Source organism: Anabrus simplex, chromosome 1, assembly GCF_040414725.1.
Source record: "Anabrus simplex isolate iqAnaSimp1 chromosome 1, ASM4041472v1, whole genome shotgun sequence".
In the NCBI taxonomy this organism is placed as follows: domain Eukaryota; kingdom Metazoa; phylum Arthropoda; class Insecta; order Orthoptera; family Tettigoniidae; genus Anabrus; species Anabrus simplex.
Genome location: NC_090265.1, coordinates 1,586,018,289 through 1,586,038,961, shown reverse-complemented (window position 1 = coordinate 1,586,038,961; position 20,673 = coordinate 1,586,018,289). Strand labels below are relative to the sequence as shown.

The 20,673-nt window shown below is 37.3% G+C and overlaps 1 protein-coding gene across 1 annotated transcript in view; it reads right to left on the bottom strand.

Moving 5' to 3' along the window:
* Positions 1-20,673, bottom strand: part of nmd (no mitochondrial derivative) — a 264,121-nt gene that overhangs the window by 121,997 nt on the left and 121,451 nt on the right. Inside the window, exon 3 of the mRNA XM_067138223.2 lies at positions 13,450-13,627. Within this exon, the coding sequence (XP_066994324.2) occupies positions 13,450-13,627 (178 nt within the window). The remainder of the gene's footprint in view (positions 1-13,449; positions 13,628-20,673) is intronic.

Here is a 20,673-nt window from a genome sequence, read left to right as displayed (position 1 = left end):
TTGAAGAAATAAATACCCATGTATCTGGGGGAATCTCGCTCTTTTGCTCTTTTGTGTCTTCAGTTGTCTACGTGAATAATTGCTTCGTACAAGTACAAGTCATAGTGTTGTAAGAGCACATGTGTAATTGGAGACGGCATATACGACGTTGAACATTACAAGCATTCATTTGCTGAAAGATGATATTTTTTCTGCTTCTGAGGAAATTTTGAGATACGGAAAATATTGGAAACGCAGCAGTTCAGATTTCCTTAATTTTATAAATCTGAGGAAATTTTAAAGTACGTAAAAACTGTGCCAGCTTGGAGAATCGAGTGTGTGTTGGGAATTATTACTAAAGCAAACCTTTTAGTTTCAGCTTTCACCAGAAGACGGAAGATCACTAGCAGTCCTGAACTATTTCGGAAGAATGGAACTTCAACATTACGACGGAGTTTGTAATTGTCCTAAGTCCTCGCCTGCTGCAGCCATGTGTAACTAAAATGTGAGGCATAATTCATCCCAGGGGAGAATAATATCGGAGATGGAGTTTGGTTAAATATTCACTGATCATCAACCGAGTCCAGAAGCCAAGTCTACTACAGCTAAGATTTTAAATTATACTTTTCTCTATTTTCTGTTGTAATAATTATGTAGACGTAGTCCTTGCTTGAATATTTGAGATCATTTCTAACAGTCTTTGTAGTTAGGAATTTCACTCTTCTTTCACTGGTGTTGGCAGATTTGATGTGTGTGAGAGTGTATTTGGGACCTATAATTTGTTCTATTTGAGTGAGTGCTTTGTGACATGTTCTCACTGTCCCATGATAAGTCGAGGAAAGTGTTAAAAATATTTGACCCACGCGATAACATTTATTAATTTATAAAATAATGATGGAATAATTTTTGAATTATTTGGGACAGAATATCGACGTGTTCTGTGAACTTAGGATTTTTCCTTGATGTTTTTGTGGTTTATCATAGATTCAAGATAGGATAGAGTCATCTATGATTTCATTAAACCATAGCCTACGATGACGCGACCGCGCGCGTATAATAATAATAATAATAATAATAATAATAATAATAATAATAATAATAATAATAATAATAATAATAATAATAATTGACATTATTACGGTCTAATAGAATGTTTAAAGGTCATGAGTGTAATTATTACTGTGCTTATAAGTGATTAATGTGTGCTATATTGAAGTAGATGTTGGCCTGGAATATTGGTCGTGGCTTGAATGTCCACAAATTTTGCATTTACTGTTATTGGTATTTTTGAGACTTGTAAATGGATCTTAAGATAGGATTTTATTTGTGTGTCCATTACATGAGTCCGTTAAGGAAGAGAGTATGTCTTTGAACATAATTTCTTCTTATGCAGCACATATTGATCGATAATTTGAGATAATAGGAGATTATAAATAACGTAGTCGTGACTCATAGACCGTATACGCGAATGCTTATTTATCTATGACTGTAGGCAATTCTATGGAATTTTTTGTGATGATTTCTACTGTAAAATTATCCTGGAACATCGTTGTGGAATCTATTTCATTGGAAAGTGATAATCCTGTTACAATCACACGCCAAACGATCGAAATGGTAGCACTTGTCTGATATCGTTATCGGGAGAAACTCTCATATTTCAAATAAAATTAAAAATTAAAAATCAAGAGATAGGTTTCGATAAATCTATTTGATAATATTACCGTGGACCAAAGCTTGAATGTGAGATGGATGAATGACTAATATTTTGTAAATGTGATTTTCATGGTGATATTTCGTCATGATATGTGTACGCTGTGCGCGTAAAGTTTTCGATTTTCTTGTTGTTTTGTGGCGAGCATATTTGGCTCAATTATAAATCTTTAAGCAATTTTATGACGGAATAAGATAGATTAGGATCTTTGCTTCGAGGAAAAATACTTAAGCAAGGATCGCGTCAATGAACTAAGCTCACAAAATGTAAAATGTTTAACTTTACAATGCGAGAACTTTAAGTCTTTATTGTGAGTTGTGCACAACACTAGGTCAATTGACACAAGAGTAAAAATCTAATGAGCTGAATATTGGACTTCAAAATAATTTAATTAAATAATTTGAAGCATAAGTAATTAATTAGAATAATATTTAATTGATAGAAATGATTTTTTTTTAATTTTTCGTGTGAGGTAAAAATTTGACTCACTGCAAAATAAATCGCAGAGTATTGTTAATTTAAATAATAATTTGAAAAATCAGATTTTTGATATTTTGAGATAGGATTTTCTCAGATAATAAGTTAATTAATTTCCTAATACGATTTATTAAGACTCAGTTTCGTATCTTTGCAGAATGCAATTTAATGAAGAACTGTGGGTGAATTCCAGTAGGGAAGAGCTAAATATTTTTTTATTCAAGATTTTGAAAATATTAATGGAATTTTTGGAAAGCGCTAATAATTTCTTTTAAATAAATGTTAAAACCCATTTTTTTAGTGTTTTCATTTGTCGTCAGTCCTTAGGTTGTCCCTGTCCTCAATAATTTAGCGTTGCCTGTAAGCGAACGTTCCGCCTCTGGGACTTTTGCTTACCGGCTGAGCTGCCCGGCAAAACGGGGGCAGTATGTATGTTATTAATTAATTAATTTAATTTTCCCCATGATGAAGCTGCCACAAGGATGAAGTATATCAACTACAATATAATTGTCTTCCAAGTCATTGGTGAATTTGCAAGAATCTGCCAGATAGAAATAACAACAATCACAAGACTCAGAAATAAATTTGGAACATGGTATGATGTACAGCTTGTTAGATACTATGTAGATTATTGCAGAGTGTGGTTATTGTACCTCGTATTGCGGCGATAGCAATGTCGTGAAGTTGAGTCCGGTTGAGATCAACAGGCTCGTGGCACAAAACTTGTGTGTTGTATTGTTGTTTGCGATTTGGTGTGCAAGCCTCAGCTATTGTAGACCTATGACCGACAGCTGATTAAAGTAAGCTATGTTCATATCTTTCCTTCAGGAAGGTAAAAGCAATCATAGCTCCTTAATTGCTTTCTAGTAAAATGAGGCATATGACCATTGCTTTTATAAACTATTGAAAAGGAAATACCGGTCACGATTTTGTAGTATATTGTGGATCTTTACAAAACACAGTCTGGCGGCAATAATGGATAGATGTGGGTAAGGTACTTGAAGAGACCGTCATTAAGGAATTTACACGAGTTTCAAGGTAATGTGCAAATGGACGGATACCAATTGCTGAAAAACACAGTACCTACAAAGTGTGACAACTTAACTGTCAGTTCGTGTGTGGTTGTTATTCAGAATTTGCATTCAGTGTCTGAGAACTTCAGATGCAAACCGATGCAAGGAAATCTTGGTGAAATTTCCAGACTTGAACAAAACGATTGTTGTAGGGTGGCAGACAAAAACAGAAAAAAATGCAGAACATCGCTCAGTTACGCTACAAATAGTCTTCAAGCATATTCATCCCTTACAAAGTGTAACTGTATCTACCAATGTCATTATTACTTCATCTCCTCAGTCTAAGTTGGAGCATCTAATAGTGAAGCCTCTGGGCTCTATTACAGAAACTGACATTACAAATATAGCACTGGTAGTGCAGGATAGTAGGCCATATAGTACTTATCGTGGTACAGAAGAGGATTTATGAGAAGCTCTCATCTCTCACCATCTTCCCTCTAGAGACACGGTGAACAAACAAATTAATTAATTAATTAATTAATTAATTAATTAATTAAAAATAAATAACTAAACAGATAAGTTGTATGACGAAGAAAGATCAAAATTATTAGATGAACTGAAACAAGCAGAATTTATTAATTTCACAGAGAATTTTTGGTCTTCCATATTTAACAGTAGCTACTTGGAGGTTACAGCTCACTGAATTGATTCAATGAGGAATATCGCAATTCAACGTAACATATTAGAGAAAACCACAATTCCGTTAACTGCACAGAAGAGTTAAGATATAGTTCGTGAATGGGGTCTGGAAGACAAAGTTGTCGCTGTTTTTGCTGATAATGCAAGAAATATCGTTCTAGGAGTTGAGAGAGCAAAGTATGACAATTTTCGGTGTTCTGTCCACACACTGCAATTTATTAAGTTTAAATAAAGCTACAAATAATACTGCTGGAACCCAATTAAAATTTGATTAATCAGCTGACCAATCAAAATTTTTAATCTATCAACAGCTCTACTTACTACCAACCCATGCTAACCTTATTACTCAATGAAGCCATTTCATCCCTGCCTTCCCACTATACTTCAACATTTCAGGTCTAATTTCCTTCTATACCTGCTGCTTTGTGACAATGGAGTAACATCCTTTCCACTTCCTCAACCGTTATTTCATTTACATCATTGTCCTCCTGCCCACGAGCTCAACTGTTTATGACATCACCAGAAGGTTTTCTTTTTGGTTGAGAAGATTTTCAAAATATTCCCTCCACCTGTTCAGGGATTCCCTGGGATCTAATATGAGTTCATTTGATTTACCCAAAACATCATTCATTTCCTTTTTCCCTCCCTTTCTAAGATTCTTTATTGCTCTCCAGAAAGGTTTCCCTGCTGCTTGACTTAGCCTCTCCAGGTCATTACCAAAATCTTCCCATGACTACTTCTTGGATTCAACAATTATTTGTTTCACTTAGTTTCTTTCCTCTACGTACAATTCCCTGCCCGTAGAGTCCTTGTTTGGAGCCATTTCTGATAGGACTTTTTACTTTTACAAGCTGCTCACACTTCATCATTCCACCAAGATGTTCATTTCTTCCCATCTTATAACATGCTTATTCCTAGCCATGCTGTTTTTACTACAGCATCCCTGTATGCCATCCATTCTCTTTTTATTACCTGAACTTTCTTAGTGTCCACTGTTTGGAACTATTCACTAGTCATATCCGTGTACTTCTGTCTAATTTCCTCGTCCTGGAGATTTTCCACCTTTATTTCTTTGTCCTAGATCTAAAGATATTGTTAGTTCACTACAGATCAGATAGTGAACCAAATCAGTGAAAAATCCCCAGAAAACCTGCACATTCCAACCAGATTACCTGAATTCGAAGTCAGTTAAGATGTAGTCTATTATGGATCTGGTGTCCCTACCCTCCCTTGTGTAGTGGTGAATAGCCTTATGGTGTAACTTCCATATCTCCCCCACATATACCAAATCACCCTTTCGTATCCTTCAGTTCTATTTCCAACTCTCACAATAAAATCACCCATTAGCACTATCCTATCCTTGCAGTTGACCCCGACTACAATGTCAGTCAACTTCATACTCATCCGCACCCTCACATGGCGAACACACTTGAGACAATTCTCAACGTAATTCCCCTAACTGCCAAATCTACCTACATCATTCGCTCATTTATATGCCTAATAGAAATTATGTTACGTGCAATAGTATTCTTGATGAACAGTCTTACTCCACACTCTGCCTTCCCTTTTTAACACCCGTCAAGTAAACTTTATCATCTCCCATCTCTTTCTCGTTATCTCCCTTTACGACTTATAAATCTTATTTTTTGTCCTGTATTGGCATCAACTCAACTACGGTTAGGTTAAATGGAGAATCCCACCTTCCAATACTTGTGTTTTATTGCTAGTCTATGTATTTATGCAACATAATCCAGCTTAAATCTAATTACAATATTAAAAAGTACGTTTCATTCCTAATGTAGAACATCTTCAGCTAAAAAGGATAAATGAAATAAAAAACACCTATGATGATGATGATGATGATGATGATGATAATAATAATAATATACAATATTAAATATTAAATGTATTAAATATTTCTGTATTTAATACGGAACAATCATGAAATTTTTAACTTTAAATAATGATAAGATAAAATGTTCCTTCATGTTGGGTTAAAACCTCAACAAGTCAATGTTCTAGTTTGAGAAAATCTCCCCTTACCCAAATATCATTAACTTCTAACACACCCAGACAAATCCTCTTTCCTGACTCAGCCAGTTCGACTTTCTTCCTCCCCATTAATATTGATAACTCCCCATCAAATTCCATTTCGTTCGCCAAGTTGTTTCCAAGGAGTCCCTCATCTGTCAAATAGGAGTAGGACTTCATTAATTCCATACATCTGAGGCTTTCTTAAAACGCTCCGAGCATGCTCAGTGAAAATTCTGTAAAGCAGGGTGCTACCCTTACTTACAAGTAGTCCAAGTGAGGATCTCTCCTCTAACAGGTTAGGGACCATGGTGGATTGTATAGTCCTAGCCGCCTGAGCACAGTTTCCTTTTGCTAGCTGGTTACTCTTTTCTTTTAAGCTCATTTGTTGAGCAAAGTGGCATTTCTTACTCATGTGATTTGCTGCATAACACATACTTTCGTTTCTTCCCACCAAATTTCGCAGAGAACAATGAACTCTCAGTTGGTAGTAATGCGTCTTATTTTCCCTGTTGACTTCTCTTGTTTTCTTCTTATCGGATAAACCAAAACCTACCTATGCAAAGGTTATCTTTCTTCTACCTCCACTTCATGTTTGAGGAAATTAAGAAGAGCCGCCAGTTTCTCTTCTTGTGGATTAATAAAATCTTAATTCACCGACAACTGATTTCTGAGCCATACCCTTAAAATATCTTCACGTAAGAACAATTCTACGAGGGAGAACAACACTGACCCATATTTACCCCAGGTTAAATTTATGGATTCTGAAGATTTTAACTTGCTCTCTACTGTATCATACAAGGCTGACTTGTCTTTCTTATGGGACACATTCTGAATTACTAACCCAATAAGCTCCTTAACGTAATACTCAGTCAAAAGATCTTCACATCCAAATCGTTCCTTCATGCACTCTATAACCTTTGGATAGTTTTCAGCAGTGGCCGGGAAACCATTCACCAATTCCCTGGCTGAACTGTCAGGTTTGGTGCACTGAATCAGATATTAAAATTTATCTACAGATTCCGTATCACAATCGTCATGGATTCTTTTAAGCATGCCCCAGAATCCAAGCCAATCCTTTATATCATCCCCCCCACCAAAAAAAGGACTTGGCTAGTTCCAAATTAGGAAGTTTTAAATTCTTTTTTAGCTGCAGGTGAAATATCGGATCTGTTATCTAACCATGCCTACATTTTCAGTACATAAATTCATCTCTTTTTTTTTTTTTTTTTTTTTTTTTTTTCGCTATTTGCTTTACGTCGCACCGACACAGATATGTCTTATGGCAATGATGGGATAGGAAAGGCCTAGGAAGTGGAAGGAAGCGGCCGTGGCCTTAATTAAGGTACAGCCCCGGCATTTGCCTGGTGTGAAAATGGGAAACCACGGAAAACCATCTTCAGGGCTGCCGACAGTGGGGCTCGTACCCACTATCTCCCGATTACTGGATACCGGCCGCACTTAAGCGACTGCAGCTATCGAGCTCGGTGAAAATTCATCTTTAACTTAACTTACATACATACATAATCATTATAGACTGTTATGCCTTTCAGCCTCTGAGAATTTACTAAACCTCGCCACAATCCTTGATTTGTAAGTAGTGTTGTGGCCTGATTTAGTTCTATACCTCTTATCTTTAAATCGTTAGAAACCGAGTTTAACCATCGTCGTCTTGGTCTACCTCTACCTCTCCTACCCTCCATAGCAGAGTCCATTATTCTCCTAGGTAACCTATCCTCCTCCATTCACCTCACATGACCCCACCACCGAAGCCGGTTTATGCGTACAGCTTCATCCATCGAGTTCATTCCTAAATTAGCCTCTATCTCTTCATTACGAGTACCTTCCTGCACTTGTTCCCACCTGTTTGTACCAGCAATCATTCTTGCTACTTTCATGTCTGTTACTTCTAACTTATTCATAAGATATCCTGAGTCCACCCAGCTTTCGCTCCCGTAAAGCAAAGTTGGTCTGAAAACAGACCGATGTAAAGATTTAACTTAACTTTTTCCAAATTTTCTCCTTATGTTTCAACTGCTTCATACTCACAGTTCTAAACATCATCCTCTTGTTCCAATGTTAGTTCTGATATTTTTTCATTTAGTGGGGAAAGTTCAGCACTTAACCTCCAATTTCATCAGCATCTTCTGTGCTGATTACAAATAAACTATTTCACTGTTTAAACTTTGCATTAATTCATTACACACCTTAGTGAACGATGCCCAAATTGGCTTATGTTGCTTCACTAACTTTTCCATGGTCATGTGAAGTATTTTTCACTTGCAAAGAAATCTTACGTATCCTACCGTAACTTTTCTTAGTTTACGTGTTATGACGACATTGGGGTCACCAAATGTTTTGTTAAGGGACTAATTAACCAAATTTGTGTTAACTACAAAGATAAGAACTATTATATTTATTGTACGACGACACAACATACGTATTCGTGGCTACTGCCATAACACATCACTCATTTGCCATCACTGCCCCATCATACATCACCCGCCACAGAGTCCAACTAACACAGATTGGTCTCCAGACTGTGTCCACTACTTTGAGGCCAGGAGCAAATAAACTTAACCAAAATTTTGTAACACTAACCTTATTAGTCTATGAAGCCATTTCATCCCTGCCTTCCCATTAATACTTCACAATTTCAGGTCTAATTTCATCTATTCCTCTGCCATTATGACAATGGTATTCAGAACAAAATATATATAACATATAATGGAGAACTAGTTAAAGACAGTACAATACAGTAATGTGTCATTTGAAACAACCTGGTCAAAAAGACCCAGCATGACCTGTCACGTCCAAGGAGTGAACGCCACTTCACTCAGGTTAATAGTTTTCTGGAGAGATAAGTCCGTTTCTTATATAATGCGTGTATAACTTCCAGTACTCATTTTTAATGTTCTTTAGTGAGGTCTCAAAATCAGTAAAAGTAACATTTAAGAGTTATCAGGCCGTATGAGTGTAACTGTTCACCCAGTCAACACATTTAGCAGTTTGCAATTCTTATTTGTCAACTCAGTGAGATTGTTGGAGTATTTGCAAGTGCCAAGCAGCATCTTGGAAAGGCATGCCAGTTCAACTGACAAGCTCAAACAGCAATAATGAAGCAAATCTGTACAGGTAATCAAGAAGAAAATAAACAGCGACAGGGAAAATAAATGAAATGTTAGAGGGCATTCGACTAGTGCAGGCTATTGTAAATAAAAAATGTGTGTTAAAAAAATTAATTCCATCCCCTGGTCCATGGAGTTTGGACAGCCAAAATAGGGGACTGCCTGTAGGAGTGAAGTACAGTGGGGACTTCGAGGGCCTTGGGACCGCTACGGTAGCTGTGAAGGCCCTTCAGGAACTCTGAAAAGTGGTGGCAAAAGGGGGCTCTGGTTAAGACGCAGCAGGTCGTTATGCTGTGTAGGTTCCAAATGGATTTAAAAAAAAAAAAAAAAGTAAAAAAATGCAACGTAAATTTTAATCTTATACCAGTTGCATAATATTATTTGAGGTAATTCCACATACTGTATATGAGTTGACTATGTTTGTAAGTAGAATTTTGTAAAGAATATAAATTTATTAAGGATGATCTGTTTGTTTAATAGAAAAAAATTCTTAGCATAAATTGCATATTATTGTATTCTAGAAATTTTTTTTTCTTCTCTTGTTAATTTAAAATTTAGTGCTTGACAATAATGTATTTTAGTGTACCATTTGCCACCGAGGTAGACACCTCATTTGCAAATAAAGAAATTTTGATTTGATTTGATCTGATTTGATTTGAAACACCTCACACACCTAATAACCTAGTCTATTACTGTTAATTCTTGATCTATGGATGTGAAAGCCTTAACTAGGAAATTTTTTTTTTTTTTTTTTTTTGCTAGGGGCTTTACGTCGCACCGACACAGATAGGTCTTATGGCGACGATGGGATAGGAAAGGCCTAGGAGTTGGAAGGAAGCGGCCATGGCCTTAATTAAGGTACAGCCCCAGCATTTGCCTGGTGTGAAAATGGGAAACCACGGAAAACCATTTTCAGGGCTGCCGATAGTGGGATTCGAACCTACTATCTCCCGGATGCAAGCTCACAGCCGCGCGCCTCTACGCGCACAGCCAACTCGCCCGGTAACTAGGAAAATTGGTAGTTAAACTGAATAATTATTGTTTTCAAAATGTTAAAATTCTGTAGTTATTATTAGTTAAAATCAAAAACAAAAACAAAAAATATTATACTGTCATAAAGACTTACAGAAGTTAGCTGGTTATGTTTTTTATTTTGTGGCAAAGTATCAGTTTGATTACTCTAAAAACAGAGGAATTACCAGTATAACTTTTTCCTGAAAGCCTATATTATTAAAAAAACTGCCTGGCATTTTTAGAGGACACTTTTGCATATTGCCAGGCACTAAAAGGGTTAATAATAATAATTATTAGTTTATTGCCCAGCTACCATGTCCAGAAATTTTTCTTTTGTGCCATTCAGGCTGCTTGTGAGCCAATTTCAATTGGCCACTTTTATCTACTATGTGGTACAGTGACATGAAATTAATTAGGTGACCATATTGCTACTTTAAAAATTAAATTTGTTGAGTAAATATTACATGTCTGACCAGACATGTTGACATTGTACAGTATAGGGTGAAAAATGAAAATTTTTCCAGCCTCAAAAGCATGACTTTCCCTTTTAGATTTGAATCCACAATCTTGGAATCCAGAGGCTGACACTCGTAGTGTGTACAGAGTAATTGGAAAATTGGACCATGATAAGCAATAGTGATCCAAGCTCCATAATGCCAAACTGAAGTACTGATCAATTTGTAAACCTTCTCAATATAAAATCTATGTAACAGTATCTTCTCCAAAACTGAGGAAAAATTAATTACTTATGTACACTTTATTAAGATCACTACTTCCTAAAAATATTATAGCCTTATGCCATGGTATATTAGGAATGTTTTTTGAATTATTTATGCTTAACTAAAAAAATATATAGTATTCTGGGTTTAGCAAAAATGAACAAGTTAACATTTCAATGTAATGTAGCATACATTTTTCAGAAGTATTATTTTCATATCACATAAACAGTATGGAGAGAGGTAACATAACATTTATTCAGTACAGTGTTCTATTTTGCGCACTATTCAGCATTTTTGCTAAATATTTTCATCTTCAAAATCGACTACACCGTTAAACCCTTTGATGTCATCATCTGCAGTAAGAGACTGATAAAAGGGCTAGGCACCACAAGGAATCAAATGCAACATACATTTCAGATCTTGAAGTTTTGGTCTAGATATGGCCCTTTTGAGGCCAAAGTAGTTCAAAGAGATATAAAAGTTGAAGTTAGAAGGCCTTCCCTGCTGTTTCTTCTGGAAGTCCTCAGTGACACAGGCATCATCATAATGGTCTGTTTTTAATAAATAATAATGTTATTCACTTTATGTCCCACTAACTACTTTTATGGGTTCTGTTCAACATCACTGAAATCAACATCATTTAGCAGAAATGTATGCCCTGGAATCAGGAACCTTAAGGAAACTGAAACAAGGTATGGACGATTTTCTATAATAGCCTTCACATCAAGGTTAGTTTGATGTTTTGGTTTTGGCCACCGTACGAGGAAGGACGTTAGAGAAGGGCATTAGAGAAGCTGGATGGGATGTGGCAGAAGTAATGGATGGAGCAGGAAATGTGGAAGAACAGAAAGAAGTGGAGGAGGCTTGTTAACCACACCCGGGCGACTGGAGTGGAACATTGATGATGATGATGAGTCCGCCCACAAAACTAGCTCAGTAATGTTGTCTCAATATACTTATTGACACGCGAACCTACTTCTTGGGCACCTCGACCTCCAGTGCCTTTGACCCAAACAAAGCAAAACCCCTTTCCAGCTGTGCCAAAATGAACTCGACAGTTATACACCCATAACTTCCTTTTATAAAATGCAATGCAGGTTGGGATTTTCGGCAACAGCAGTGTCTTCTCAAGATGGAATGTTATCATTTCAAATCCTTCAACTTCTTTTGCACTTTTTATATTTTGCTTCATCTTTATTTGAGCATCACTTGCTACCTTTAAGCAATTTTGATGTCTTAAATGCAATTGGATCATTCTCTGAACTGCATTTTTGCATGCAGCAAAGCACAACAATTTCAAGTATCCTCTTTCAAGGCTTTCCTATTGATATTGAAGTTCTTGTCGAATATGGCTTTACAATATGAGTTACTTATACTGCGTCTAAAGAAGAATATTGAGAACAATGTAAAAGACAACAATACTTCCAACATGTATCTTTCGTACATAACAGATATTGTTACTTGGCTTCCAAAAATTTCTTCTTAGTTACATTTTGACTAGTGGGATTTGTGTCTTGGAATTTTTTGTATTTGATTTACCACTTCCTGAACCCTCTCATCATTAATCTTATTATGACCATCTTTGCATTTGACATAAAAATTATCAGAGGTGACCTTTTAAAATGCTGTGTTTACTTTTTGAGGAAAAAGCCAAAATGTTTGCACAAATGTATGGAGACAAACCTCAACACCAGCAAGTGTGTATATTCGAAAATTTCTTTCTTTCCCAAAAAGTGTTTCTTTTCCATTTAATAGGCATCTGTTTCACCATAGAAGTATTAAACAAAACCTTTGCATTGCATTGTAGTTCATTGTACTTTATGAAATTCTTTATGTCTTGTTTCTTCATTTGCACCATCATTCTTATGCATATTTGCAGACAAAGAATCTAAATTCCTTGAACACCTTTAGAACACCTCTAGTTACTAAAGAAATATTTGTTCCTGTTTTTTTCAATATCTTTATTTTTGGATTTTGCTCAGGATACTTCCTTTTGTGATGCTTTCTTGGCCATTGTGTTTCTGGAATAGGCAAGATCTCCTGCTGGTGCCTCATTCCCAAATTGTAACAATTAATAAATACGTATAAATCTATACCATCTTACCAGTATCATACTAATGTAATATTTAGGAGCTTTTTGTAACACATACCAATTTGAATAGTTTAATATGTAGTGTTTGTAACTGAACTTCCTCTCAATCATTACTTAACCTTACAAGTTAACAACACTGTTGGCCTACATGTAGCCAATGTCAGAACAATTTTACATTTGTTACTAACCTCCTCCAGTAATTATGGTTCACTTCCCCTTTCCTCTTCAAAAGCATGTCTTATCAGGTCCATAAGAAATAGTGTTTGAAATTAGTACAACATTTACACAGAGACAACAAAACAGATTAAAGTCAAAGATGTCATTTGGTTCACTTTTGCAAAATGATGCCATTTGGATCACCTTTGCTAAACTCGAAATATGAAATAACGAGATAGCGCTTAGTTTAACTGCTGTTAGATGGAAGCACCTTCAGCTGCTACTTTAATCCAAACAACAACAGATGTGTCTGGAAGCACTAAAGTGGTCATCTCAATATTTTGGTTTCAGCACTTTGATCACTACCTATCATGGTCCAATTACTCTTATCTACCAAACACAATATGAAACAAGATGTCTTGATGCATACCTTTTGGTGGTTGTGTTAGTTGAGAATCTGCAAAAAGCTCCTTGCGTTGTATTGGAAGGATGACTGTTTCCCTTAGTTCCTGAATGACATCTTCAAGGCCAGCAATGTCTTCCCAAGATACAGGAATATCATTTGGGTCCACTAGATGACCGGCGATGACCAGCTCATATTCTGTCAACTATTTGTTAGCATTTAGTATATAGAGAATAGCAAAGCCTTGTCTAAATACCCAAGGCAGTAGTAGATAGTGACTTAGCCTATGTAATTTCACAATTCATATTTCCATTTAAGGCTCAGTTAAATATTTAAATTACCTGAGACACAAACTTAGAAACAAAATGTTTCTTGAAGAGTCTCAGAGATTGAAATAAGTACTCATGTACAAAGAGCACTAGGAAAGTTTTGCAATGTGAGTGAACGCTTAAGACTTTTTCAAAATAATTTCCGCCACACTCAATATACTTCTCCATATGTCGAAACCAGTCACTGAACCAACTCTGCCACATTTCTTTGGTTACATTTTTACACTCTTGATCCCATGCTGCCAGAAGCTCCTCATCGGATGCAAAACGCCGCCCTTTCAGCTTCATCTTCATTTCTGGGAAGAATGCAAAGTCACATGGGGCAAGATCAGGGCTGTATGGTGGGTGATCAAGCACAGTCAACCCTGATCTGGACAGAAAATCCATTATTACATTAGCACGATGTGCTAGAGCATTAATGAAATTGAAATAATAAATAAGGTAGTTCAACCTATTCAACAGAAATAAATACGAAATGTAGTGTTACATTCCTATTTAATTGTAAGTGGAAGCGGTACCGGTTTCGACCCCAATCCGGGTCCATCATCAGCCGAATAAAACGCAAAAAACAATGCATAGGTAAGAAAGAAATTAAAGATCAGGTCCCCACAAAAACAGTTGAAGAGGCAAAATAAAACAACGGGGATAGGCACTGTAAAATTCAGAAGAAGTAGAAGGTAAGTCACTTGAAAGAAGCAAGGCTCAATCTTCTGAACAGCAGCATAGCACACGCAAAGCTCGGCATTGTCTCATAATGTTTACGAGAAGCGGAGAACAGTTAAATGAGCCAGCTTGCATACACTATCAGGCGCGAAGTCACAACACAATCCAACAAATGTAAAGATGCAAAATCGTGCAGCAGCCAAAGACAAGTAGCTCAACTGAAGTAAATTGCCAGCTCCCGAAGATCAGCGCGACATATTCAATGTCGGGCACTCTGCTTTCAAACGCCGACTGAACTTGATGAATAGCTTCATGATCCAGTATTTGCTTCGGTCACGAAAATGCCGAAGCAAATACTGGATCATGAAGCTATTCATCAAGTTCAGTCGGCGTTTGAAAGCAGAGGGCCCGACATTGAATATGTCGCGCTGATCTTCGGGAGCTGGCAATTTACTTCAGTTGAGCTACTTGTCTTTGGCTGCTGCACGATTTTGCATCTTCACATTTGTTGGATTGTGTTGTGACTTCGCGCCTGATAGTGTATGCAAGCTGGCTCATTTAACTGTTCTCCGCTTCTCGTAAACATTATGAGACAATGCCGAGCTTTGCGTGTGCTATGCTGCTGTTCAGAAGATTGAGCCTTGCTTCTTTCAAGTGACTTACCTTCTACTTCTTCTGAATTTTACAGTGCCTATCCCCGTTGTTTTATTTTGCCTCTTCAACTGTTTTTGTGGGGACTTGATCTTTAATTTCTTTCTTACCTATGCATTGTTTTTTGCATTTTATTTGGCTGATGATGGACCCGGATTGGGGTCGAAACCGGTACCGCTTCCACTTACAATTAAATAGGAATGTAACACTACATTTCGTATTTATTTCTGTTGAATAGGTTGAACTACCTTATTTATTATTTCAATTTCATTGTGATACATTTCAATACGGAACATTATGAAATTTTTATCTTTAAGTGCTGGAGCATTGTCGTGACGCAAGAGCCAAGTGTTGAGCCGTGACCTTGGATGGAGCTGCTTGAGAGCCTGGATGACCTGAGGCAGACAAGTCTTACTGTACCACTGTCCTTTGTGTTTCTAGCACAACCCGAGTCAGGATGCCCCGTTTAGTGAAGAATACTGCAATCATCCTTTTCTTCACTGACATTGACTTTCGCACAGTCACAGGAGTACCCTCATCTTCAAACAGCCACACCTTGTTCTGGGATTTTGTTGGGAGATCATAATAATAAAGCCAAGTTTCGTCACCTGTAATGATGCTATTGACGTTATGCGAAGTCCCATTTTCAAACTGTTTTAGCATTTTTCGGCACCATTTCACTCGATGTGCCCTTTGTTCCTCTGAAAGTGAATGGGGCACCCAAAGGGAACAAATCTTTCTAACATGGAGATGGTCGTGTAGAACTGAATGAATAGCTGGTGCAGGGATGTGGAGGGTCTCTTCTACCTGCCGATATGTCAACCGCCTCTCTTGATGCAACATTTTCCTCACAGCTTCAATGTTTTCCTCAGTCACTGATTCAGACGGTCGCCCAGAAAGAGGATCGTCTTCAACCCCAAAATTTCCCCTCAGGAACTCTTTGTGCCAGCGGAAAATTGTTGTCCGATGTGGACAGTCTTTCCCCAGCACAGGAGTCATTTCCTCCAGGCACTGGTCAACAGTTAATCCACGAGCAAAATTGTAGCGGATAATTGTGCGATATTCACCTTTAGACCACACTGACATCTTAACTTGCTTTCAATCCCACTGCTTGGTAACAACTGGTGTGAAGGTCGCGCCTTGCTGTCTTCTAGACCAGTTTTCACCCCTCTCTTCATCCCTCACCATAATAGGGGAGTCCAGCAAACCATTTCTGTGTATTGCAAAACTTTCCTAGTGCCCTTTGTATCACCATTCCATGCATGAAAAGTAAAGTTACTAGAAAATTGACACAGAGATGTGTTCAATATACAGTTAACCACTGATTAATTTTGTGTGATTATTGTACAAATATAAACTAAATTAGACAGGCTAAATATGAGGTGGCAATATTAATAAAAAGTACACGTCATCAGAAAGTATATATAAGATACACATATAACCAACAAATATAAACAATTACAAGTGATTAATCTCATTATTAGACCGTACTGAAGTTCAATATATTAAAACTTTACAATTAATTTATTTAAAACCACCTATTCAATACTTTACAGTCTTTAAGACTTATATAATCATTCTAAGGTTGCAATGGTACATGTATCACCAGTCATCGCAGGCATCATCAGCCATAATTCTATACTCCAAGTCAGAGCTCTGAAGTGGATGTTATATTAAAACTATTTTAAAAACTAATTGTTTACAATAATTTACATTGATGTAAATATAAAACAATCGAACGTATCTTCACAGAAATGGACACGTAATTGCGACTGTTGCCAAACGGCTCTCTGATATACACTATATTTTTCACCCGTGCTGCATCTACCAGATCCCACACATCCCCAACTATGTTGGTACTTACACGTGCTTGTCTTACGTTGTTAGTACGTGAAACACTACCACCTTCTCCTTTCCCTCCTCCTTCTCTTCTACTTTTCTCAACATCTGCCTTAACCTAATTCCTGGATAACACTCTACCCTGGTTCTCTTTCCTCCACACACATTCCCTACATGTCTAACAACGGAATCCCCCATGACCAGAGTCTCAACCCTACCCACCTCATAATCTCTATAGAGCTCATCTGGTTTACGTCCAGAATATCCTTCCCTCTAGTTGGTTCCATCACTTTCCATCACATCACAACAGAGTTAGAAAAGTGATATTATACACAATAACAATAATATACACTTTTTTTAAGTATACCGCATGTTTCAATACAAAACGACTTAATACAGAAGGACAGTGGAATTCAGAAGACCTTAGTGAAACAGTTGCTCTTGAGGTACTAAGGAGATATTATATATCTCATCTATAGAAAAGTATACAATAGAATAAACGAGTAATGCCAGAAATATTCATAAAGAGGGGTTGAAGCATACAATATTTCTAGGCCTTCACCAGAGGGGGATCTGTGGATGTACAGAAGAATAAAAGAAATGATTATTTAATTTATGACAAAGATTAAAGTGTGTTGAAGTGGAACAAGAATTTTTTTTTTTGTTTACAGAGATAATAACATTAAGCACCATCAGATACATAAGTGATTGAGAAATTAACCTCACCGGGAGGATAAATGTAATCAAACAATGACTTATAAGAAGTAATAATCAAAAGGCTAGCACATGTTTAAAGAAATAACAATTTAAAACTTTAACAATAACAATAATAGAATAACAAGGCTAGGTACTTGAAAATACAAAAGATCGATAAGTCTAGGAATAACCTTTCCTTCTTTAAATATTAGTAAAGAACTAACAATTTAAATACTCACAGTACATAGACAATGGACAATTAGGAAAAATACAGTAAGATTTGAACATATTAAAAAAAGAAATATCATACTGTTTATCAGAGTAGACATGACACAACAGTCCAGCCAAATTGACTACACAAAATACAGATCTTCGAACAGTTCCAGGATGCAGTAGGTGTAAAAGAGGGATGGGAAGGAAACTGGGAAATTGTAGAAGACAGGTGGTCTTATGTTTTAAGAGGAAGCAGACTGCATGCAGGCAAAGGGCTCCATTCAAGATCAGAATTCAGGGCAGTTGTCTGTGAGAAATCGGTACGAGTCATTGCAGGTAGAACAACCGAGGGAAGATGAGGAACAGGGAACTGTTGCTGACAAGTGTGGAAGTAGGAGGGAGGGAAAAGGTAGGAAAGAAAAATGTGGAGTAGAGGATAGGAAAAGACAGGTGGAACAGAGTCATGGGATGGAGAAAAGGGAGAAGGAAGTATCTTCTCCAGCTGTCACGAAAGACAGGGATGAAAAAGAGGGGATCAAATGAGGTGGGAAGGGTTGAGGCTCTGGTCATGAAAGATTCCATTGTTAGACATGTAGGGAAAGTGTGTGGAGGAAATGGAACTAGGGTAGAGTGTTATCCACGGATTAGGTTAAGGCAGATGTTCAGGAAAGTAGAAGAGAAGGAGGAGGGAAAGGAGAAGGTGGTAGCGTTTCACGTTGGTACTAACAACGTAAGACAAGCATGTATAAGTACCAACATAGTCGGGAATGTGTGGCATCTGGTAACTGCAGCATGGGTGAAGTTTTTTTTTTTTTTTTTTTTTGCTAGGGGCTTTACGTCGCACCGACACAGATAGGTCTTATGGCGACGATGGGATAGGAAAGGCCTAGGAGTTGGAGGGAAGCGGCCGTGGCCTTAATTAAGGTACAGCCCCAGCATTTGCCTGGTGTGAAAATGGGAAACCACGGAAAACCACTTTCAGGGCTGCCGATAGTGGGATTCGAACCTACTATCTCCCGGATGCAAGCTCACAGCCGCGCGCCTCTACGCGCACGGCCAACTCGCCCGGTCATGGGTGAAGTTTAAGGAAGCGGAGATTGTTATCAGTGGAATACTGTGTAGGAGGGATAATGACTGGAAAGTGATAGGGGATTTAAATGAGACTAAGGAGTGGGTATGTGGGAAACTGGGAGCGAGATTTCTAGATCCTAATGGGTGAGTAGGAAATAGGGATCTGCGCTCAGATGGCCTTCACATAAACCGCAGTGGTACATATAAGTTAGGAAATTTGTTTAGAAGGGTTATAGAGAGGTACATTCAGGGAAACGGGGTGGCCTCGGGAGCGGTGATAAGGGAACAGGGAACTGGAAGTCACGTAGTGATGACTTGAAAATGTTAGTGCTGAACTGTGGAAGTATTGTAAAGAAAGAAATAGAATTAATTTAGTAGATATATACTTTGTAATAGGAGTTGAATCATGGCTGAGGAATGATATAATGGATGCAAAAATTTTCTCACGGAACTGGAGTGTGTTACAAGTAATGAAAATCATTTTTTCTGTACTGAAAGAATCTCAATAATAAATGTAAGAATTTTTTTTAAACTTCAACATCTTGTACTGTATTGGATAGGATGAAGTTAAAATAAATTTCTTACATTTATTACTGGAGTGTGTATCGCAGAGACAGGATAGGAATGGTTACGAGGGGTAGTTTTCATTCTGGTGAAAGAAGAATTTGTAAGCTAAGAAAAATTGAAAGATGACAAACAAGAAATTCTAAGTGTAAGGCTCATCTCTAACGGTAATAGGCAACTTGAAGTCTCTGGAGTGTACAGACTGGGAAAGGGTAGCGCTGACGCTGATTCAGAATTATTTGATAAGATAATCTGCTATGTGGAAAATGATACGGAAAGGAACGTGATTGTAGCAGGTGATCTCAATTTTGAATGGAAAATTCTAAATTTCCATGGAGGGAATTAGATATTTTTCACCAATAGAGCATGTCAAAAACATATCAGATGTAAGGCTTTTCAGGCGTTTGCTCTGTTTAATAGAGCAAACGCCTGAAAAGCAGAGCAAACGCCTGAAAAGCCTTACATCTGATATGTTTTTGACATGCTCTATTGGTGAAAAATATCTAATTCCCTCCATGGGAATTTAGAATTTTCCATTCGGAATTGCTAGGCGGGCAATAATTCCTTTGTGGAGATTTATCTCCCGTATGCAGTTATCAGACTGTGCCTCTTATATAGGCTTCTGATAAGCTCACCTGCATACACCCAGCGTCAGTGGGTAGGGTCTTACACATCCCACTCTGACGAGTCTAGTGTCAGACCAAAGACGAAACGCTGGTTAATAGAGCAAACACCTGAAAAGCCTTACATCTGATATGATCTCAATTTACCAAATGTCAATTGGGAAGGTAATGCGAATGACAGGAAGCATGACCAACAAATGGCAAATAAGTTAATATGGAAAGGGCAGCTGATTCAGAAAGTGATGGAACCAACTAGAGGGAAGAATATTCTGGACGTAAACCAGATAAGCTCTATAGAGAAACCGAAGTAATAGATGTTATTAGTGATCACAAAGGCTGGGATGTTTTGGAAAAGTCATTTTTTCTTTGACTCTATTTTATTACCTGATTGGATTTTGGTGCAAATCAGGTGATTATCATCACAATTAAGTGATTTTTATTTGTCATATACATGCATTTTTTTTTTGTCATAAGGTCATATTTTGAGCTATTTTCGTAGGAATGTCATATTTCGGCGGTTTGGCGACAGCTGTAGCTGTGCAAAATCATCGTCAACTTTCCAAATGTAAACTAGTATTCACAAAACTGCTTTTCCGTATCAC